Raw genomic sequence first — 21,431 nt, forward strand, 5'->3', positions numbered from 1 at the left:
GGTGACATTCAATATTCGGAGTGTTGAGTCCAAGTATGAGCACCAGAAGACAAAAAAGTTAACCCAACCTCAGACATAGTACTTTTCATGTAAATACGCAAAAGAAATACAGAGATATTAAGTATGGTTTGTTTTATTAAACAGTGATTTGCAGTAAGTTAAATTCACAAGAGATGTGACATTTCTAGACAGTGTTTTTTTTCTAAAATGTTTGTGTCTTTAATGAGACTACATAAGTTCTGTCTTAAATCTAACCTGCCATTATCATTTTTATGTTTTATAAAGCTATGTAAAGTGCAAATGGTTATGATGTGAAAAGTTTAGATTAAACTGTTTTTTAGGTGAACACATGTTATATATTTTGAGTTACAGTAATTGTTTTGAATTATTTGAATTCAAACATTGCCCTTATTCTCCTGCTAAGCACTCCAAAGTCTAGCGAGGCAATACTTTATAATAACTAACCTGAACAAAAGCAGAGAGAATCGTTCAAAATAGCTATTTCCTATCAGTTTAAAATATAATCAAGTGAAGCAGCTGTTCTTGTTCCTAATACAGTCTTTTGAAAAAAATTTCATAGTTTAATGAAAAATGTCTCTTCTCATAAACCTAAAATACTCACACATGTAAAAAGTCGTAATGTTTTGGCAAATAGTTCTTTGTGAGGAATGTGCATGAGGCATACCTGCTCCGTAACTGCAACACTGTGCAAAGCATGCTCAACAGTGTCGGAAGAGTAAGCTAAAAAATTGCAAGTCTTGTGGCCAACTGTGATGCTCTTGTTTGGGGAGGAGAGCAATTGTCCACACAAGTATTTCCATGGAAGTCAGTGGGACGACTTGTGTGAGTAATTGCTTGCGGGCAGAGATTCCCAGGCTCATCATAAAGTGAATTCAGGAAATAAGCGCATAAATGTTGGGACAATAACTACCAGCAGGATTAATTGTCTGACTCTCTTTTTAGGAATCCATGGATCATCTTTTGTCCTTGACATAAAAGATTTCCTACTTAAAACAAGTCTCAAAGAAAGAGCCAGATCTCTGATGGGGCCTTTTTGCTGCTCTGTTAATGTGGAAGCCAAGTGGTGTAAGCACAGTGGTGATCCTGGCCCAGAGCAATCTATTCCTAAAATATACATCGATTTGAGAGGAGGACTGCTGCAGGTCTGTATAAGATGCTTATGGTTCTGCTATTGAGCTGGACTGGCTTTGGATGACTGAGATTTCATAAATAAATTACATTAAAGCCTTAAAGCTTTGCAACCTACAACAGTTCATTGGGTTGGGGTTTTTTGCTTGTTTGTTTTGGGTGGTTTTTATTTTACCTTTTAAAATAAGTATCCATTCTTTCATGTAGAACTGTTGATTGAAAAGTTGTGTACACTGTTTGGGTTTTTTTAAATACTGCTTAAGCCATGTACTGTAGCTGTATGTGTGTGTTCCCTTAAAACTGCTGGATCAAATTACTAACACTTAATATCTAGGACCCTGTTCTGGTGTGTGTGTGTTTGTCTGTCCATGAGCTATGGGTCTGCAATGCCTAGGGGTAGCTTTGAGAAATACATATCCTTTCTTTTTAAACTTACACCAGTTTCTCAGGGGAGTAATTATAAACTGTTGTTTGTAGCAATTAATACTCAGTTTTCCATGCTATCATCTCCTTTTTGGAAGTGCCCATAACTTGAAACCAGTCCAAGAAGCATGGGAGTTCTTGAAATGAAAAATAGATTCTGTGGGGCTTAAACAAGTGGGCTTTAAGATATGTCTTGTTTCAATTATTTTTATTGTAGTATCTATACACACCAAATGTTTTAAAATAAATATATAAATCAAGCATATAAAACACAAAAAGGAAATTTTGACATTTAGTCATGTCATTAGGTCTTTTCCCAGAATCGACTTTAGAAGTTCTTAAAACCACAGGACTGGGAATAGGGCTAATTGAATAATAAGAAATTTTAAAAATTATATCTTAATGAATAAATAAAGTCCATTTGTTTCTTTGCTTTTTTTACTTGTTATTTACAGGTACTTGGCTGACTACCTCTACGTGCTGTTAATAATAAAAAGTTTTGGTTTTTTTTCCAAAATTTGGGGGTTTTGACAAGGACCAGGAAAATATCCATAAATCTCAGAAAGCCATTTATTATTAGAGTGTACACTGGGATAATTAGCTTTTTCAGAAAACAATTAAGTATTTGGTCTGGCAGAATAGATTTGAGAATGCTGACAATAGCATTAGCAATTCTGTTTCAAATTAATTTATTTACGTCTAATGATCTTACCAGTTCTAAACATGACCTCATTTTCTACAACTGTTAATTTGTATTGCAGCAAAGCCTAAAGAGCTTATGTGAAATTGGTGTTTCATCTGTGAATGTTGTAGTAGGAGTTTAATGCTCTCGAGTTCCAGCTGCCTAAAAAAAAAAAAAATAATAAGGTGGGGAGGAACATTCCTTCCTCCTCCATCAGTGGGGGACTGAGGCCTCTGGGATCAGCTTAGGTGACACAGAACTCCTTTGAGGTGGTGCCAGACCAAGTGTGGAACCCTGAGCCCAGAGGTATGCTAGAAACTACAGTAGAGATGCACTGGATTAGGGAGATGACCTTGGTAGCCCGGGACTATTTAGCTCAGGACTGGCTGTAGCTGTGTTTCAAGAGGGTGTTCGTTTATTCCAAGGGCTTACATGCAGATGCAGGGGAAAGAAAAGCTTCCTTCCTGACAGCTGTACTACACTCCCTTCAGACATCTTCTGATTTTTTTTTCCATAATTGAAAATTGGTATCCCCCAGTCAAAAAAATTGCACTACGATTTATGTGCACACCTGACTTGTTTACTTTACTCTACCCTTACCATGGACTTTTAAGCTACTGTCTGGTGATTTTGATTTCATAGAATCATAGAATGCTTTGGGCTGGAGGGGACCTTTATTGCTCATCTGGTCCACCTCCCCTGCAGTGAGCAGGGGCACCTTTAATTAGATCAGGTTGCTCAGAGCCCCATCCAACCTGGCCTTGAATGTTTCCAGGAATGGGGCCTCCACCACCTCTCTGGGCAACCTGTTCCAGTGTTTCACCACCCTCATTGTCAAGAATTTCTTCCTTATACCCAGTCTAAATCTACCCTGTCTTAGTTTAAAACCATTACCCCTTGTCCTGTCACAGCTGGCCCTACTAAAAAGATTGTCCCTGTCTTTCCTATAGGCTCAGTTTAAGAACTGAAAGGCCACAATCAGGTCTCCCCACAGCCTTCTCTTCTCCAGGCTGAACAAGCCCAACTCTCTCAGCCTGTCCTTGTAGGAGAGGTGCTCCAGCCCTCGCATCATTTTTGTAGCCCTCCTCTGGACCCTGTCCAACAGGTCCATGTCCTTCTTGTGCTGAGGGCTCCAGAGCTGGATGCAGGGCTCCAGGTGAGGTCTCACCAGAGCAGAGTAGAGGGGCAGAATCCCCTCCCTCGACCTGCTGGCCATGCTTCTCCTGATGCAGCCCAAGGTACAGTTGGCCTTGTGGACTGCCAGCACACATTGCTGGCTCATGTCCAGCTTTTCATCCACCGGTACCCCCAAGTCCTTCTCAGCAGGGCTGCTCTCAGTGCCTTCATCGCCCAGCCTGTATTGATACCAGGGGTTGCCCCAATCCAGGTGCAGGACCTTGCACTTGGCCTTGTTGAACCTCATGAGGTTTCACACAGGCCCACCTCTCCAGGTCTCTTTGGATGACATCCTGTCCTTCTGGTGTGTCAGCTGCACCACTCATCTTGGTGTCATCTGCAAACTTGCTGAGGGTGCACTCGATCTCACTGTCTATGTCATTGATGAATATATTAAACAGCCCTGGTCCCAGTACAGACCCCTGAGGGACACCACTTGTCACCGGTCTCCATTTGGACACCGAGCCATTGACCACTACCCTTTGGATGCGACTATCCAACTAATTCCTTATCCACCAAACAGTCCACCCATCAAATCCATATCTCCACAATTTAGAGAGAAGAATGTTATTGGGGACCATGTCGAAGGCTTTACAGAAGTCCAGATAGATGACATCTGTTGCTTTTCTCTTGTCCACTGATGCCGTCACTCCAGCATAGAAGGCCACCAGGTTCGTCAGGCAGAACTTGACCTTGGTGAAGCTATGCTCGAATCACCTCCCTGGCCTCCATGTGCCTTAGCATAGCTTCTAGGAGCTCTAGGAGTATCTATTTTGTCCCACAGTGGTTCTAAGTCTCATTTCTTTACTAATTGCTAGTTGCTACCTTGTCTTCCCTGTTGCTTCTGCGCCTGCTTCTGCACATGAAGACTAAAGGACTTGTCCCCATTAATGTCATTCTCTCAAACAGGAGTTTCATTTGAGAAAAGCAGTGCTGCTTGTTAAAGCTGGCAGAGAGGAATGTCTACTTGCCTTTTATTTTGCTATGAAGTGTATGAATCCTCTGAACTTTAAATGGCAGGTTTTCTTAGATATTTTTCTAAATTTCTGTCTTAAACTTGAAAAAACTTTAAGCTTTTAAACCTCACTCTGAGAACTTAGAGCATATCCAATTCATATGCTGTATATGCTCAATATTTATGCTTAGAGATGATCTTTCATATGTCTTTCTAGTCATCTTCTTTGCTGTGTCAGTTACTCAGTTTTTAATACATTCCAGAATTCCACTTTTGGAGCAACATGCTCTTTGAACAGTTTAAACTTTGCATCTTTAAGGGTTTTTGGTCATATCTTAAATTGCAAAACATGTGACTAGTCCGAGCATTCATCTGCAAGTTCTTGCATATCACTTCTAAGTTCTGTGCTCTTCCAGGCAGCATCAGTATCAATTGCAAATGGTAAGAATTAATTCTTTCCTTCAAATGATGAGAAGAACAAATTTACCAAATGGTTTTGTAAAGATTTCTTATTGTTCCTGTTCTTTATTTTCACATTAAGGATACTTGCAAGCAATTAAGGTATAAGTAGACCAGGCTGAAAGCCATATGAAGTTCCTGTTGTTTTGGGGAGCTTTTTTCTTTCAAAACTGACTAAGTATTTTTTATGTAATTGTTTTGACTTTTCCTTTTTCTTTTTTTCTTTTTGGTTTTAAAGGTTTTCTGGGGTCAAGAGCATTTGAACTGTTTAGTTCTTCTCCAGGAGCTTTTGTGGCAGTACCTCACTAAGAAGGGCAGTGTAGAGACATTGATATCTCAACGTACACATCCCACTTGTTTTCCTATGGGAAGGAATCAGGCCTCAAAAACTGAGCATACCTCAGATGACCTGAGAACAGGCCTGTTCCAGTATATACAGGATGCAGGTGAGAAGAATATTATTATTCTCCTTTTTTTTTTTAGTTATAAATACAGTAGTAACCTATTAAAGATTACTTGCCTCTTACAATGAATACTTTACTTTTTGTGGAAAAGCAATTAAAAAGACATCTGCTAGAATGAAAAAAAAATACTTTTTTGATTTCTTTCCATTAAGCTGTAATCTTTTAAAAGTCGGGGAAATTGCATTTTTGTTTTCTCTCCTTTTGATCCCAAGGGGTTTATTTTTAACTACTTTGGTCTCATAAACCAACATGTTTCTGACTAGAAATTATATAACAGATTATAGCTTTCTTTCATTTGACAGAAGCACAAAAACTGCCCAGTGCCTATGAAGTTGTGTTTTACAATGAAACTGAGGATAGTCCGGGAATGATGTTGTGGAGATATCCAGAACCCAGAGTGCTCACTCTTGTGAGAATTAATCCTGTTCCTTTTAATACCACCGAAGACCCAGATATTAGCACTGCTGATCTTGGAGACGTTCTTCAGGTGGGTAATGGGGGTTTTCTACTTTCATTAACAAAAGAAAACATTGCTGCTGTAAAGTGAATGTTTTCAAACTTAGGTTTATTAAAAATGAGCACAAAACAAATGTCAGGAGCTCTATAAAGTCAATAGGAGGTAAATTCCACAGCTTGAGCATATCTTTAGTTTTAAAACTACTTGTGCAAACATTTTAACCACTTACCTGTGAAGTTTTTCCAGGACATGATACACTATAGCCAAATTTATCAGTTCTGTTTTGCAAGCATGCAGAGTTTGTATTCTGTCTTCCTATGATTTCATCTGCCAGTCTTTACTTAAAGATTTCATTTGATTTGAAACTAAAACATGTGAGGAATGACCCGGTCTGAAATTTCCAAGATTCACTGGAATCGTTGAACTAAAATCTTCAATCTGGCCATCCTCTCCTGTGTCTGTGATGGCAGGCGGCTGTGCTTCTTCTCGTAAGATCCACGAGGTAGAGAGAAAGGATCAATTTTATCTTGGTTTGCTTTGAGAGGGATGAGGTGGGCAGTCCAGTTGGACTGTGTGAGAGCATGGAACTGCCCTTCAAAGGAGGGCTGAGAGATGCAGCTGTGTGACTCTGTGCCCCAAAGCCAGACCGGACCTCACGACTACACTGATCCTTAACTCTGAGAATTTTTGCTTTCTAAAATACACAATCAGATAGTTACATTCTCTCCTGTCGAGTATAATTCATCTTTATAAATTCACTTACTCCTTGCATACCCATTTTGATTTTTGTTCAATTTTAATTTTGTTGATATCAGTCTCTTTTTTGTATTACACATTGGATCTGTTGTTATTTTTTTTAATTTGAATCTGCTTGTTAATCAGAATAGTGTTGTGAGTCAAGGGAAATAAATATCTCCCAATTCTTCCTATTTATTCAGAAATGCTGAATTATATTTCATTATTGCTATAACTTTAAAAATTGCTTTTAAAATTGAATTATGCACCAATATGCTTTGAGTTATGGGTAAGTAGGCTAATCGTCCTCAGATAAATGGTATAATGTTATTACCGTGCACATACTGTTAGTGAGATCATGTAAGTGTCCTGCCAATTTCTTTGCCCTCTAGACAGCCAAATGTCAGCTCCTTTCACTTATATGAAAATTAAAATTAAATGGAAAAAAAATCAGCTCCACTTGGCATGAGGTTTGAATCAAAGATCAAAATTGTGTTATTGTACACTGTCTTGATGACCCTATTAGGTTGCTATGAAAGCCAGCCATTTGCCTTCTTTCAGGATGATATTTTCAGAGCAGAACACATCAAGTTTTTGGTGTAATTACATTAAGCTCCCATTATAGATAACAGACATCATGTTCATAATGTATGTGCTTGTGTAATAATATGACCCCGTACAGGGGGAATATCGTTTCTTCTTCAAGTGGGCATACACAGCTGGACTTCTAGTAGCACAGACGTTTTGCTGCTTTGTGCTTCCATGCTACGGTCTAGAGAAAAGAAGGCAATTGTAGTCCTCTTTCATTTCCCCTGGGATTGCCTCGGACAGTAGGATAGAAACCAGGAAGCACTCAGCTACCGGCGTTCAGGTTCTGTCAGTTGCTACTGGTCTTCATGTAATTCTTCAGATTTACATTTAATCTTATACATTGACTGCAGAGAACTGTTTCCATCACTTCCGTTTCAAGTTTGTGGTCAAGCGTCCCTATAAAGCTTCCCTCTGTAATGCTTTTTACTGTGGCAGACTCCCTTCCTAAGGTCTGTGAATTTTATGATTAATTAATTCTTAGTAAGTCTTACATTTATACCTTGGGCTTTCAATTACGAGAGAAGAGATGAAAGCTATCAGCCAAATTGGAGGACATCCATTCAAAAACTGTGCTCTTGGGCACATGGAGTGCAGAAATGCCTACAAGAGGATCCACATTTTAGTAGTGGGTCATTAATTATGGCAGCAACTGTTGCCTGGCTCTAGGTGGTGATTTATCACATTTTCCAGAAATGGCCATGCACCTACGCAGAGCAGCTCTGCACAATGTAGGTAAACGACCATTTAAAACACAGGCAATATGCACTTTTTTATTAGCCTAAGACAGATATTTGGGTGGAATAAGTAATACAGAGTCAATTTTCAAATTCTTTAGGTAAACTACATTTACCAAATATTCATCTCAAACTTTAGGTTCTGATTTAAATTAATCAGGAGGTCTTTCATCAGCTCCACTTTTTTCCCCGTATGGAAATACGTCTGTTTCTTAATATACTGCGTATTTAGTGCATATGGAAAATTCACAAAAATAAAAAGAGAAAAAAGACAAAACAACACTTTTATTTTATTCACTCCTTGACATGAAACATTAGAGGAACATCTGCAAGCCAAAGCCTTCAGCTTTTTTGAAAAAAGGATCTAAATTTAAAGACAATAATGATATCAAAGTACATTAAAAATATATTTTAAAAACTTCCCCAGGACTGTGTATATGTTCACATGCTAGGAGGACCCATAATGTCACCAGCTGTGTTACCAGTCTCCCTTAATCCTCTACTTCACATAAATCCAGGCAAAGGTGCACTTCTGCAGTTTGTCTTGAATTAAAAGTTTGCCAGTTGCATGTTCTTTCTTTCCAAGTAAGTTGCTGTGACATATCATCTAGCTTTCTATCTTTGTTAAGCTTCTTTTGGCATATCGTTTTAATCATGGGTAGGTTTTAGAAGTGTCTTTGTTTTTATAGCTATTCTTCAAATTCCTGGAACTTGCAAAAGCTTCACCATAAAGAAAAATTTTCTAGATATTGAAGTTGCGTGTCATCTGCTGCCGCCAAAGGATAAGAAAACAGCTTCAGATTATAAGAGTTGATATGAACTGTATTGTTTCTGTAAAACCTTACCTTTTTGCCATTTCTAGTTTGTCCTAAGAGCTTATTTTCTTGTGCTTTTACTTGTGTTGTTGCAAAGGTAAGCAGTTTCACTGGTCAAGTTTCTAATACTTTCCTTTTTTACAATCCCAACACTATTGCTTTTACCTGTGGAGGGAAAGGGAAGAACTGATGTTGCATTTTCTTTAGCGACTTGAAATAGAAGTTTGATCTATTTGTTGGAAGGAAGTGAGAGAGAATCCTAGATGCACTTGCAAGAAAGTACATCAGGATTGTGTTCCCTTTGGAAGATTGAGAGTATCTGAACTTGTTGTTCTTCTTGTTTACCGGACATTGCAGCCCCTTTCTATTTAATTTTTAATCCCTCATTGTCCCATTTTCACATGCTATGAATGTTCCTTGGCTCTATGTGATTTACTGTTCTTTCAGATAACTCGTATTTGATGAAACACCTTTGGACTTCCCTGGTACCTCCTCTTAATTTTTTAAGGAGTTTCTGTTCCATGTCATAAGGTGTTCCTTATCCTCAGGTTCTAAAGCTACTGTCTTGCATCACTTCTAGCCTTTACTAACCTGGAGACCTTTTCTTATTTTATTCCCCTTGCCTCTACATCTCTGCCAAGATCTTTTCTGAATATACCTTCTCAAGGATGTTTTCAAGTTTGTATAGTAGTATTTGCAAGTTCTTACTAATGAAGAAAGTACATACACAGCTATTATTTTTGGAACACAAAATCAGTGAAGTGAAGCAAAAATCAATTTGCCACTGTGCTTATAAGTGGTTTGGGTGCAACCTTGTATAGCAAACTGGAAAAAAAAAAGTTAATGCTGTGTTTTATGTCAAAAAAGAGATGTGCTAAGGATGTAGACTATTCCTCAGTTTTTTATACCAAACATCTTCGTAGTTCGTTGACCAAAGCTATTAACTCCTGACTGTTCAATCAGCTTCTGTTTCATTTCTACTAATCGTTGTCTGTTTTCCAAGTTGTAAGATTTTTTGATTGGTGTTTAGAAAGCTCTAGATACAGCTAAATATCAGTCATAAGGTCAGTGTGGGATAAAGGCATATACACACAAGTGCAGTAGTTCATGTTGTCATAAGAAGAAAAAGTAAATAGGCTCTGTCTTGTCCAAGTAATGTGATAAATATTGCTCTAAGCCACCACTAATGTACCCCTTGTATAAAGGGATCTACAGAAAAGACCTTCAGGCTGCAACTCAACTGTTGGTAAAGGCATACCCTTTTGATCTTGACTACTGCTAAGATTATTTTTAAAATATGTGGAGAATAAAAAGCGTATTCAACTGATAACTTCCCTTAAAACAGCACACATTTTGTAAGAGTGGTTAATCCCAGCGCTGACTCCGTCTAATGTCATGTAAGCCAGCGTAATCCATTACTGCCCAAATCAGCAAGGGCAAAGGGTAGAACGGTGTTGATGTGAGAATCGTATTCACCCCTCAGGAGCAGAGCAAAGTCCAAATTTGGAAAAAAATTCACAAAATTAATTCAAAAGATAATAAGCAAGGTGAAGTAGCAATGCCATTACTTTAAAATGCTGAAGATTGATACTGGTACATCAAAAAGGATGCTCACTGAGACTTTCTCAGTTACAACAGATGAAACTTCTAAATCATTCAAGTAGATTGCTGATAAGAGAAAATCTTGTGGTTGAAGATATGTGGATGAGCAACTTTAAAAGCCTATTATGTATTTACAGAAAGTATGAACACAAAACCAGAGAGACAAACCCTACTGTTCTTGCTCCAAAACACTTAATGTTACATTTAGGACACGCTCCCGTGCAGACAATTTTTATAGTAAAAATTGGGCAGATGTTTATAGATTTGTCTCAGTGAATATTCACATGTGAAGACTTAAGATATGCCTCAGTTTAACAGTAAACTATGTTCTGCAAGGCAACCAGCTCATTGTTATAAGGCAACAGGTCTTTTACTTGCTCTATGATATTCTTGTTTCATAGCAGTTAAATTGGAATCTGTTGGTGGTGATGATTCTTCTTCTGAATCTGTCCATAGTATGTCTTCCACTGAGGACTTGGAAGCATGGTAATAGCCTTCAAGCAGAATATGTTTTATAAGGTATATGGAAATATCTCCTGCAGGGATATCAGAGTTGTAGAAGATACATGATCGGCTCCAGATCAAAAATGTGCTAGACAGTCTGAACTGCAGAGGAAGGGCTTCATAGTCTCTCTCCTCATCTCCCAAATGATGAGAACATTGGCTTGAGCTGGTTACAAGGACGACTGAAAGAGAATTTGTGGCTATTTCCTCTATCCTGATTGTTCTGGTTGCTTTGGTAATATGGCATTAGGAAGAAAGGAGTAAGAGCAACTTCTGATTCCAGACAATAGTTTATCGTTCTGCAACAATTCCACTGTCCCAAAACATGAAGAATAAATGAAGAATATATTCCACACCAGAACAAGGGATTGTATTTGAGTTGTCATGCAATGCTAAATTCAACCATGCTTTTACAGTTCCTTGGATCTGTCAGGTTGCAGCAGTTGAGAAAGGATAAGCGTTCCTCATTTCTGTGGTATTTTTACAGTTTGAAGGAGGGAGTCGCAGGGAAAAAATTCTGTTAGTGATTCAGTATTGGCTTTCAAATTGTACAGATACAGTAGGAGTTAGCCACATTTAAGCATTTAAATTCAAAGCAAGTGCTACTGGATGACTTTGCTGTGGGGCTTAAAACTGTGCTTGCACCATGCTCTAGTTTCCCAAAGTTTCCTTTGTCTTCCTGCAGTCTTGAGAATCTCAGATTTACATTTGTCTTTGCTTCTGATTAAGCCTATGTTTTTTTACTTTTCTGATTTCATCTGGGCCATGTTTTTATATCACTTATCTTTCCCAAGAACAAGGTTGACAGGTTTGGGTTGGTAGGGTAGAGAGCAAAGATTGGGAGGGGCTCACCAAGCTAGGAAAGCAATTTGTATGCCATCGAGGAAGCATGCTGCGTCTCTGCGCAAGCAGGTGAACAGGGATACAAATGATTTCCTGTACAGCTGGAGGCCTATTTTAGCTAGTGAGCTTTTTACAGAGATGCTCAGTGTTTGCCATTCCACTGTAGGGTTATCTTTCCAATAAGGGATATTGCTGGCACTGTCCAATATCTCAAACAAAAAGCTGTGTATTGTCACAAGAGCATTTACGCAAGTGGCCTTGGATTTAAAAGGGGGAGAAAAACAGATTTGTCTAATCGAAGTGATCATATAACATGTAATGCTCCAAATTCTGAGCTCTCTTATTTATTTAAGCTGCATCACCAGCACAGACTTAAAATTCTTTCTCCTGGATTGTCATCCAGTGAGAGATACAAGCTGTTAAAGCTTACAAGAGAAAAGGAAGATAAGCTATGGCATTGCTTCATTTCTATATATATGAAGTTAAAAGAAAATATCTACTGAGCTATAACCCTGACAGGTTTTTGTATTTGAGGATGTTTCCCCTGTGTACCTGCAAGGGTTCCTATTGCATGCAAGTGTAGTCAGCATTATAGCAGCTGATGAAAAGATGAATGTGTGCTGAGGTCTCCGGTTTTGGCCTTTCTTCTTTATATAGTCTCCTAATAAACAGAGCACTTACTCCTGGTTTAGAAAAGTGGTGATTAAATTAACCAGGTCTCAAGGTCTACTGGAGAAAATTAGAGTATAGTTCTGAGGTTGCAAGGGCTTAACTGAGATTTAGTAAAGAAAGACTAGGTAAATAAAACCACTCCAGTAAAATTCACTCAGGGCATTTGCTGAGATGGTGAAATCTCTTTTAGGAGAACATAAAATATTTCCAGCTTCAAAAGGTGAGGATTCAAAAAAATTGTCTGTTGCATTGCCTTACATGCTTACGTTACTTAAATAAAGCATTTGCAAACTCTGCAGTCTGGAATCTCATTTCTTCAACACTGTCAGCCAATAAACAGTCATTTTCTAACACCTTGTGGTTGTTTAAACAGTGGCTTAAGGAAGCATGAGCTTAAGAATGACTGACATTAGACCTACTGTAAGTCATTATTCCAGGAAAGATTTGACATGACAGTCAACAGGAAAAGAATTATGATCAATGTCAAAGACATTCATTTTTCCTTTTAACAGAGAATACCTCATTTTTGGCTGGCTCTGCTTCCTTTTTACTTTTCATTCCCTGTTGGGGCTACAGTGCTCAGCTGGGCATTTGAGAGTCTGGGAAATGAGCTTTTTGAGAAACCACAAATTTTATTCAAGTTTGATTTATTTCTTACATTCCCAAAGCAACAACTATTTTGGAAATCCAGATGATTTGTGTGTGACAGGTTAGTGATTTAAGTTCATAGTGTTATTAGATAATAAGCTGCAAAGTTCAACCTTGCTTATCGATAAACCTGTCGGTTTGCAAGTTTTTGAATCTACTGCCGTGCAGTTCAGTACTGTCTTCAAATAATCGGACTTTTTAGATGGATGGCAAAATAATTTGTCTGGCTTTTGTGAATTGCTCAGAAGGCAAATTTGGTGCTTCGTCTGGGATTCTGCTTTTTAAAACTTAAATTTCTTGTTAATTCTACCTTTCATTGTTATTCAGAATGACTGTTCTAATTGTACTACTGCTATACATAGGCTGTATACGGTGTTTTTATGATCTCTCTACTGTGTGAAGAGTTGCAACAAGCTTGAAATGAAACAATACAGTATAATTATGGAGCATATCTGGTCATAAACTAGAAGTGTAATGAATGCCTTTCATTCTAAAGTAGGAAACTGCATTGCCATCAGTAGAAGCAGTGTTTACATGCATGCATGTGTACAAAAATGGATGCAGGTCCTCATGGAAACAACCAGTCTGTTTAAGCGGGCTGAAGGCTTGCTGTAGCCTGAGCCACTTACGCTTCAGATGATCTGGATGCAAGCAAGTTTTGTGATGCTGGGCAGTTTTGCACATGTTTTCCAAAGTTAAGACTCTGACTATTAATGATAAGTACTGTCTTCATTTTCTTGCAAGGAAGGAAGTAGGGGCTAAAGGAGTTGCAGTGTTACACAGCGAGTCTTAAGCAGATGTTGAAACAGAGCCCATTCTCTTTAGGAATTCCAGCTTTAAACATTATTTGTGAACTTCCTTGCCTGAGAGTAGGATTATCTCAGACTTTACTATTTTGTTACTGTGTTTTGTGTGTATAATCTTAATTATTTTGCTGTGTGATCTTAGTGTTCACTGCGTTGAGATGAGACTGTATCGTTTGGCCTATGGTTTCTGTGCAGTCTGCAGGGAGTTAAGCGTAACTCGTTGGGAATGTTAATGGAAGTTGTGCATAATTTGCCTGTGCATCGCACTGAAATTTACCCTTTGGGGTTACTGAGCCAGTGAAAATTCTACCGGGTGCCAGAGGACTGACGAAACCATCAGATTATCTTAATGACAGATTTACACTCTCCTCGTGTTCTGTACTTTTCAGATTTTTTAACTCTGATTTATGAAACTTTGCAAACTGAAGTCCCTCCTGCTGTACGCTGATCTTGTGGCACTTCTTGTAGGAGTCAGGCTTTACTGTGGTGAGAATATGTGGTCAAAATAGCCCATATACCAAAAATTATGCAGTACTATAGACTGCTACCCTCAATCCCAGAGGTGACTGCATTTCAACAGCATGGTGCTTATATTATTAATAAATACTGAAGCTTAGAAAATGAAAAGCCTTGAATAAAATGTGGAAGATTGTTCCTGTATCAGAAAAAGAGAATAAGGAGTTTGCAAGAAGTAGGTAAGTCCCTAATGTAAGATCTCCTATCGATATACTTTTGTTTCTCAATACTTGCAACAATACATTAAGACCCTAATAAATTAAATGAAATACTGTTGCTTTTGCTATTAGAAATGTGAGCCATCTTCACATAATCTCAGTCTGTAGATGAATGACAGTTAGTAGAAAAGAAATGGGTTTGACACTTAATAGTACATACATTTTCCTGTTTAAAAAGTCCTGGAGAAATCTTCTCCGTTATAGCCTAGTGCTGTTCTGTGCTTTCTTAACAAAAGCTGCTAGCATGTTTAAAGTCATTTTTTCCATAGTGAAAAAAGCTAGTATCTGTGACAGATTACATTACTATACACACCTGCATTCGCTCTGAACCTGCTAGCCTGATAAATTGATAAGATAAGTTGGTCACGTGTTGTTTTAAAAAGGCAAAGAACATAGTTCCTAATAAAAGAATGCTACATATTTCTTCTAAAAGGTTAAAAAGCATTTCTCAGGGCTCTTAAATTACCATATTCTGATACCAAGGGAAAATAAAACCTGGGCTTAGAGTCTTGTTTGTACTTAGAGGGCTTTCCGGACAGGAAGGCAATCTTGATGCAATTCAGTAAGCCACAATACCAGTGGGGCATTACAGGTGAAAAATTTGCAGCTGTACCCCTCACCACAATGTATTACAACTGTACAGTGGAATATTTCCTGTACAGAAATAGGGCTTGGTTAACTTTGTTTCCCAAGAGTAGATCACATTAAAATGTTATAAAATCATGATTTCCTGCATTTGAATACTTGTGGTTTCTCAACTGGTTCCAATATTACAAAGGGTTTTTTATAGCTTCTATTAGTTGAAGATGTATAGGAGCTTTTTTCCAAAGTCAGCTAAAAGGCAGTTATGTATTTTTAAAAACAATTTCACTCGGAAGACAGGAGGGTTTTTTCACATCTCTTCATTATAACTCTATTTAATATTTATTTTCTAAACTGCAGTACAGATGTAAATTTAAATAAATATGCTGATAGGATCATAAATAAATTTGTTAAATGCAGTTGAAAGAGATGATGTATATGTTACTACTCAGAAAGCAAAATAGTTATTGTCGTTATTCAGCGAAATTCCTCATTATGGGTAGGGGAAAAAAAATAAATTAGGCAGATATTGCATATTCAATTTTTAAGTGAGTATTTATGATTTAAATGTTCTAGCTTTAGGAGAAAATTTATTAAACCAAATTCAAAGAGAAATAAAACAAATTCTGTGAAGAAATTATTCGGGATAATTTTGAAAAACTTCTCCAGTTGTGGTATCTGATTATTCCTGAGTGTTGGAAATTGAGAGTGCACCATAGTGCAATAACTTTTACTATCCAAAATATTATGGGTACGTAACACATCAAAATGGTGTCAAAGTACAGAAAACCATAATAAAAATAGAAAGGAGATTGAGCTGGCGGGACAGCACATGCTTTGTACAACTAGACTGGTTTTAATCCCAGTACTACTGCTAATTCTAATACTACTAATAGTAGGCTAAACCTCACTGTAAACCACCAGATCTTTTTTTTTCTTATTTGGATCTTCAAGAAAAGGGAAAATTGGTGGTCTGTAGCTGTGCCAGGGGAGACTGTTTTCCATACTGATATGATACAATCTTAGCCTTGAGGAAGGCTAAAAAAATGTTATCCAGCAGGCAGTTTGGTTTGTAGCACGATTTTACAACGTCAGTCACATAAGATAAACAGGAATATGGATGTTGAAGTGTCCTACAGTTGTCCAAGATGTTGTTCCACTGGTCAGATTGGATCATGTGTGTTGTCTGAACAGGCATATTATGGAGGGTTTATTCTATTTAATGTTAATTTTCTTTTAAGTGTATTTTCTACATAACATTTTTCTGCAGGGTTTTTTTTTCTATTTTTATATAAATAATACTTCAAAATCAAATATAAAAGTAATCTTCTTGGTAGTTATTGCCAAGAATTTTTCACTAATAAAAATCTGAATAAAGCTTTTTATTTCGTACTACTGTGACTTCTGTTCGCCTAATAGGAGAACTGTGTTTTTAAGGCAGTTTGCCCTGAAACAGCAAAATATCCTCATAACAGAATAGCTTTATTACAGAGCAATCAGTTTATTCATGCTCAGGAAGCTGGAGTTAAAATCCCAGCATGGGTTGGCGTCTGACACAAAGTACTAGTTTGTATTGTATTCTGCCGCTCCTTCACTTAGGTGGCCCTGCTCACAGAAGATAAAACACACACACGCTTCCTGCCTTCTGTGTGCATTTTCTTGTACAGTAGTTATTTCTGGAACAAGAATAACTTAATTTCCAAGAGGAAGCGCCCACCATATGAAGGACTGAGATTCAAGAAATGAACATTTATTCTGTAGAAACTTATTTTCTAGCAAATGCATTAATCAAAAGGCAGCATCGCTGAAAGCAACATTAAGTACATTCTTCTGTAACACAGCTCTTAATATCTTCTTTCTTTCTCAGCTGGACAAGATGTATTTTTCAACCTAAGAGATCTGCATGTGTATAGTTAAAGATCCATTTTTTATACTGAGTTTAAAATTATTTGCTCCAGTATTTAAGTAATAATACAATAATACTTTTATATACCCTTCATTCAGTAACCTCAAAGCAGTAGGCAGATGGCTGTAGCTTTTTCCTAGAGACAAAAAAGATGTCTGTGAAAAAGGGATTAGCTAAGAAATTGAGATTTTAAATTATTTCTGTCCTAAGTGGCAATGATGTCTGCATCTGAGACCTGTTAGCATTATGACAATATGTATAGTGAATAATAGGTATGATAATTTACATGACAGCTTGTGGAAGTGCACTGGTGTTGGCCCTCTGCTCAGCTTGAGAGCTCAGCTATAGAAACGTACCTAATGATAAGTGGTGTGCACCCAAGGCTTTTCAAGTCCAAATTAGCAAAGTAGGCTAAAGCTGGGAAGATAACATCAGGTCACTGGAAGTATGTTGTGATCATGAAAGCCTTTAAAAAGCACATATGGATCGACAGTCATTTCTCTCCCATTGTGTCTTATTATTACACATAATTTCAAGTGGAAATAAGGAGTATCCATGCGGTCAATAGGATGTACAACACATGGATGAAAATATTAATGTGTAACATAGTGTTAACAGATTCCGTAGCATTTCTTGTACCCTAGTTTCCAAATAGGAATTAAATTATTCTGGAACAGATAATGTGTGACACGATATATGATGAATAAGAAAAAAACACGACCTATCACCTTGTAGTGCATTAGTGGGAATACTTCATGTTGGTTATTAACACTGTCTTGCTGATAGGTTAACAAGCATGCAGGAAATGGCTTGAAGGATGCAGGTTTTTAAGGGGATTTCTGAGTTTCTTTTTGTTCGGGGTTTTTCTTTTTTGGGGAAATGTATATGATGGAGGTTTCAGCTCTGCTGAAATTCAGACAGGCTTGATTTGTATAAAATTGATGTATGTTTACAGAGGTGATACTCATAATGTCTATGTTAGTGTAATATGTATGAAGATTTTTTTCTTAAAATAGAGCGAAATGAGAGATTCACAGAGAACAGGAATCCACACTCTCCTAGTTCAAAATATTTCTGCTCCCAGGGATCTATTTCAGCTGAGTTGTTTCTTTGTGTCCTGTAAGCACAGAGGGCAGGACTGGAGTTGTCACTCAAAGGCAACTGCTTTCCTTCGCATCAGAATTTGTTAATTCACCATTTTCATTCTTCATCAGAACAGTGCCATGTGATTTTCACATCTCCCATGTCTATAGTCCACAGCAGGAAAGAGAAAAAGGAGGAACCTTCAAATTCACTGCTTTGTTTTAAATGTATTTATCCCATTAACAGTTTTTGTTGTAAGTATTTAGAATTTAGGCTGTTTTCATGGAGCTTTTTACTACTGCTTCTGATCTCTGTTGTTAATGCTGCTGAAAAAAAAAGCATTTGACTGCTGGTTTGCTCTCTATTGCCATAATCATCCTTCAGAGTAAGTGTTTGTGCCACAGTACATGATTTTCTTTTAGCACAGAACTTGGAGATTCTTGGTTAAATCTGAGCCCGCAGTTAAATAATAGTTTTATGCGCACATAAGTGATGGTCTGGACAGTAATTGTTCTGTTCGCATGTTACAGGGGAATAAAATCATTGCAATTAAAACTTTCTTTGAGAGCTAAGAAAGAAGACAAAAAGCTATGGAGAAGTGTCTGTTTAAGAAGCATGCTTGTTGTTTAGCAAAGAAGTTTGTTGTTAGATATACTTTAGTAGTGTTTAGATTTATAGAGGCAGCACAAGTGGTCACATTTTCTAAGAGGTAACAATTATCTGAATTATAGCTTAGGTTTTATTCAAATATTTTAAGGTAAAAGTACCATATTTAATTCTACATATAGGGAATTTTTTGTTGCGACTAATTCACTTATTCCCGCTGCATATGAGTCAGTTCTGGCATTATAGCCCATTTCCGGGCTTTCACAACTATTATTTTTGGCAGCTAATATTGCCCAGGGCTACCATCTTTCCTTAAACTTATCCAGATCAGGCATTAGTAATAAACCCCCTAGAACAAATAAAGCTAGATATGTAGGAATCAAAGATTCTAAGTCAACTAAGTCTTTTGCAAGCTTCAAACTAGAAAGCTAACAGTTCAGACAGTCCCAAAGCATGAGCTGTATTTTGTATAGGCAATCGCATAAAGTGTGACTTTGACTTTTTACCTCTAATGTGCAGATGATGTCTTGAAACGTACTGTCTCCTGCTGTGGTAGATTTCTTGACATATTACAAAACAGTTAGGAAAAAAATTGAGAGCAAAAATGAAGAGGAATAATCTTTTCAATACACTTACCAGCCTGCTTTGTTAGGTGATGTGTTCTTTCTGGCTATTCATACTCCTGATTTCAGCAGTCATTCCTGTGCCTTTCCAAATTCTTCATAATTCGCTTAAGAGGTTACCATGAAGTTCCTTAAAGGCAAATACATTATGTTAGGTTATACCAGAGCCTGAACAGGAGTTATTACTTCTTTATGGCATAATAATTGTTTTGATCATTTTGCTTTGCCATCTTTTCCTCAAGATAATTTTCAATATTTCCACCACCTACTGAGCGGATGGAAATATTAGAGTGCCTACTTTTTTTTTTTCTTTAAACAATATATATGAAATCTGTTTGGGGTTTTTTTCAAGTTTCAAACTGCCTTTATTTTCAGTCTCTATTTTCAATCTCTCTATATTATTTTCCTCTAGCCTTACTGATAGTTTTGCGTTTCTTGTATTGCAGTGCCACTTCTGAAAAGCCTTTGTTGTGCTCTGTAACTTGTTCTTCCAGCTCATTAATCTTAGTGAGAATTGAATTCATCACCTTGCTTAGCCTTTGTTAAAATGCCCACCCTTTGCTGTTCTGGTCCAGTTTTGTGAGACTCTCACTGGGGAGACTTGCATATTAAAAAAAAAAAAGTTCTGTTGTGAGATGTAATCAAAAAGGAATAAATATCCTAAATAGCAGGATAGCTTTACAAGACTTCCATTGCACACATGTTACTCAATAGCATTGACAAGAAAAGATAACTTAGGTGTTGATAGGCAATAGGAAGCACAAGACCAAATGAAGTATTTAAATATATTGAATCAGACTCCTAAGAAATCTGAAGGTGTTTTAAGGAATGAGATTTAAAAATATGCATAAATAAATACTGAAGTATGCAGAAGTACCTGTGAACCATGAAAGGCTGCAACCTTTTGTCAGAAATGATACAGATCCTTTTGTAATTATGTAATTCAAAGACCTGATGCTATAGGAAATATCCCAAGTATTGCAATATTTTGAATAAAATCAAATGTTCTGTCACCAATGGAGACTGTGGAAGTTTAGAAAAGCAGTTTGTGAGTGTGAATGATTCCACAATGCAGTACAAAAGATAGCGGATGATGCAAGTTGCTGTTTATGTGTTCATAGTTAACATAGGGGAATTCCTTGGGTATATCCATAATTGAAGGACAGGAACATTACTGTGGTATTGCAATTTTGAGTGTTTGTCCACAGGCATTAAAGGTTAAAATAATTCAACACTGAGAAGTTTTGAAGAAATCTAAAACTCTAAAGTGACACTAAGAGCAAAAAAAATAAATATAGTATGGCTTTGAAATACAGCTACAAACACAATAATGGAATATATCATACTGCTGCTGTTGTGCACAGCACCATTGTAGAGTTAGCATCACAGAACCAAGAAAGGTGTTTTCTAGGTCATCAAGCCTAGCCTCCTCCCGTGGGGAGCAATGCTGGTTACCCTCTCCATCTTATTAACAAATCAAGCTTTTAAAAGCAGCTGTCACGAACCCCAAGGCTGTCCCTGACCTTCCCTCTCTTTTTCTGTTCAGGTTTCTAGGCCTTACACTTTATTCATAGAGCAACTCAGTTTTGACCCCTAGTTTCTATAGACCTTTACCTCTATTAACTGTTTGTCTCCTGAGGTGTCTGGATAGAGCAGTCATGTTCCTTTCTTTTTTCCTTCGTTTGGTCCTCAACTCTGCACAGATCCCAGTGTGAGTTAATACAGTCTTAACATGAATAATTGGAACTGTGTGCCGTATTCCAGGTGAGGCCCCACTGGTGTCTTGTACAAGAAAATTAGTATTTGTCCCTCACTTTTGGAAATATCTCACTTGATATCTGTCAGGATGGCATTTGCTTTTTCCAGGCATCATCAAGCTGCCTCATCATTTTCCAGCTGACACGTTATCTTCACCATTTCCAATTGAATATGCAGCTTACAAACCAATGTGTTGCTATCTTTATGTATATGATATATGCTTTTTGATGTTAAATCAATCCCTTTTTCTCAGGCTCTAGTCTTTGAAATGAAATCAGCACTCCTGATTGACATTGTCATGCTACTCTGGTATACACATTCCTGGCATCAGAGTTTTGAGTTTTGTTGGATACTTTTTTCTTTTTTCTTTTTTTTTTTTTTCTTCCCTCCATCCTGACCTAAAAAAATCTTAGTGACTGTGGTT

The 21,431-nt window shown here is 37.4% G+C and overlaps 1 protein-coding gene across 1 annotated transcript in view; it reads left to right on the top strand.

Moving 5' to 3' along the window:
- The window catches only part of VPS13B (vacuolar protein sorting 13 homolog B), a 482,902-nt gene that overhangs the window by 396,446 nt on the left and 65,025 nt on the right, over nucleotides 1–21,431 (top strand). The window contains exons 36-38 of the mRNA XM_035893844.1: nucleotides 964–1,163; nucleotides 5,083–5,290; nucleotides 5,611–5,795. Of these exons, the coding sequence (XP_035749737.1) occupies nucleotides 964–1,163; nucleotides 5,083–5,290; nucleotides 5,611–5,795 (593 nt within the window). The remainder of the gene's footprint in view (nucleotides 1–963; nucleotides 1,164–5,082; nucleotides 5,291–5,610; nucleotides 5,796–21,431) is intronic.

This window comes from Egretta garzetta, unplaced genomic scaffold (genome assembly GCF_000687185.1).
Source record: "Egretta garzetta isolate BGI_Z169 unplaced genomic scaffold, ASM68718v1 scaffold154, whole genome shotgun sequence".
NCBI classification, from domain to species: Eukaryota; Metazoa; Chordata; class Aves; order Pelecaniformes; family Ardeidae; genus Egretta; species Egretta garzetta.